This window comes from Neltuma alba, unplaced genomic scaffold (genome assembly GCF_004799145.2).
Source record: "Neltuma alba isolate B1F8T4 unplaced genomic scaffold, ASM479914v2 tig00012826_pilon, whole genome shotgun sequence".
Lineage (NCBI taxonomy): Eukaryota > Viridiplantae > Streptophyta > Magnoliopsida > Fabales > Fabaceae > Neltuma > Neltuma alba.
In genome coordinates this window covers 198,674-201,120 of record NW_021637218.1, presented here as the reverse complement: position 1 = coordinate 201,120, position 2,447 = coordinate 198,674, and the positions used below count along the sequence as shown (strand labels likewise).

Below are 2,447 nucleotides of genomic sequence, written 5' to 3'. Positions count from 1 at the left end.
TACTTTGTTTCTCACTTGCACATGTCATAATTTGTTGATTCTCACCTCTAATGTTGTATGCTTCTCTCTTCTGTCTTTTAATACGCTGTTTCTTTAAGGTTTTAGAGTTGTCTTTAAAACATGAAAAACCACACTATTAAGTGTTTTTTTTCGTACGTAAAGATTTAGTTAAAACAGAGATAGCAATGGCATGAATTACGGTTGTGCTTTTTGAGATGGTGGGTTTACAAATTACAAGCCCCTTTGTCTTTGTGTGTAGTGCCCTATTCTTGCTTTTAGAGGTCATGATTTATGAACTTTGTTATGTGATAAAAGATGTGAAGAGATGGATTGGAGAAGTGAGAGGGAAGGATTTGACAGAGACATATGCTTGGTCCTACAAGAGGTAGAATGATGGCATCTTTATACTCAGTTTTTTTATTTGTTTGAATGAGTTGAAGTGTGTCATTTGCGGATTCAAATTTTAAGCAAGAGATACAAGACAGGATACGTGTGGCAAGACTTGTTGGATGATGATCTCATCACTCCAATCTCTGATAATGAATACGTCCTTAAAGGATCTCAAACCCACCCTCCCTCTTTTGGCATGTCCTTCAAATGAAATAATGGAGTGTTGTCATTTGGTAATAAATTTCAAAATGAGTTATGTAGGTGTTTGTTGAGAAGCCTCTTTGATTACGCAGAAACTTTTATATTTGGTGAAAGGAAAGCTTCCATGTTGAACAAGGAGATTCATGTTCAAGTACATGATGGAGAGGGCAAGCAGTTGAAGCAGAAGCAACCATTGATACCGGAAGAACTTCAACTTGAAAGATTTCCATATTTCAAACCAAATTCTCAGGATCAGCTATCATCAGAAATAAGCTCTGATAGGTCCACATTACCGGATGAAAGTGAATCTTGTAAGGTTGAACCAGACAGACTTGTGGACACAGGCAAACAAGACCTAGAGACATCATTTTCAATTTCATTATCATCATCTTCTTCTTCTTCATCATTATCTCCCTTGACAGGAAGTAAGAGATTTTCAATAGGAGCTTTTGGTTTGTTTCGCAACTTGATCACCTGTGGAGCCTTAGATCCAAACGACGATGTTGTGGTCAGGCTGAACCAAGCTCATAAAACTGTTTCTAAGAACTCTAACACCCTCGATGATGGTAATGTTAATGCACAGATTCGCAAACATGATAGATTTGGAGGATCAGCTAGGAATCTTGGAAGTTGTTGGAATCCCCAACAGGAGCATCATGAAGTCAGGTAAGTAAATGAGAAATTGGGCCCAGAATATTTCAAGCTACAAATTATGACAAAAATCGAAGTTTTTCTTCGTAACATGAGCTTTCATATTTGCAGAAAAAGCTGTGATGAGAAGAGCACAAACAAGAACAAGAAGAAGCTAGGCGAGTTTCTGAACCAGATTTCTCACAAACCATTTGGAGGGTCAATTTTCTCTAGATGAGAGGAAGCAGAAAATACAAGAAAATACGTTGTAGGGAAGAAAAACAGCGCATGTTTGGAACCAAAAAGCCCATCAGGGTGAAAGATCCATTTTGTTGGACTATTCTATACAGATTGCAAGTTCCGTGTAGTCATGCAAGTTGGAAAAAAAAAGTCAAAATGATAATTCTTTTTTACTTCATCAGATTCCACGAGCAGTATCCAAATTAATGATTTATTTCACGTTATATGTTACTTGTTAATTAAACTAAATTGAGAATTTCAATCTATCTTCGACCTCTACTTTTGATTTGTAGCTACAATTCTTCTGCCCGCCACCAATTTTGGGGCTGGCCTTTTTAAAAGAAGTTAAAATTAAATTCCAGTCATAATCTAAAATTTCATAACCTATATTAATTAATTCAGCCTTTAAAAATCATATTATATACTATACTTGTAGTCTTGTGGTCAAACCTTTTTTTTAAAAAAAGGAATTCATTCTTCATCACCATGATAGCGTTGAAGCTTAAGCTGCCCTCCTCGACTTTTCGTAGTGTGAATTATGCAGAACTAATGGCTGCTTCTATATTCAGAACATTGATTCATCTCCTATCATCATTTACCATTAATGTTTTTTAACATAACAGGAAAATTTTATATACCAAATAAAAAAAATATTACCTCTGGTCCTTAATATAAGAGCTAGTTGATTAATTTGAATACATTAAGAAATTTTATTAAGTTAGTTATTTCTAATAAATAGGTATTATTTTTCTTAAAATATCCTTACTAATCATGTATATTAACTAAAACTACCATTTGATGAAATATTCGATATGTGTAACTGTTATAAGAACTAGTTTGAAGAAAAATAAATAAATATGAGAGACAAAATATATTAGATTCTTATATTTATGATCAAATTAAAAGTCAAACTAGATCTTATATTAAAAATCGAAAGTAGTATTACAATACAAAGTGTATATAGGGACGAACATAAGAAGAAGATA

At 33.7% G+C, this 2,447-nt stretch overlaps 1 protein-coding gene across 1 annotated transcript; it reads left to right on the top strand.

Moving 5' to 3' along the window:
• The first annotated feature begins 284 nt into the window (after positions 1-284).
• LOC114731401 (uncharacterized) lies at positions 285-1,459 on the top strand. The gene is made up of 3 exons (XM_028918551.1): positions 285-385; positions 652-1,257; positions 1,354-1,459. The coding sequence occupies exons 1-3, from the start codon at positions 285-287 to the stop codon at positions 1,457-1,459; spliced, it is 813 nt and encodes a 270-aa protein (XP_028774384.1).
• The last annotated feature ends 988 nt before the right edge of the window (positions 1,460-2,447 follow it).

Excerpts from the sequence above, each read along its gene's own strand:
- LOC114731401 (XM_028918551.1), top strand. The coding sequence starts at position 285 with ATGATTTATGAACTTTGTTATGTGATAAAAGATGTGAAGAGATGGATT. Across the intron at positions 386-651 it reads TATGCTTGGTCCTACAAGAG|GTGTTTGTTGAGAAGCCTCT; the intron begins GTAGAATGATGG and ends TGAGTTATGTAG. Across the intron at positions 1,258-1,353 it reads CAGGAGCATCATGAAGTCAG|AAAAAGCTGTGATGAGAAGA; the intron begins GTAAGTAAATGA and ends TCATATTTGCAG.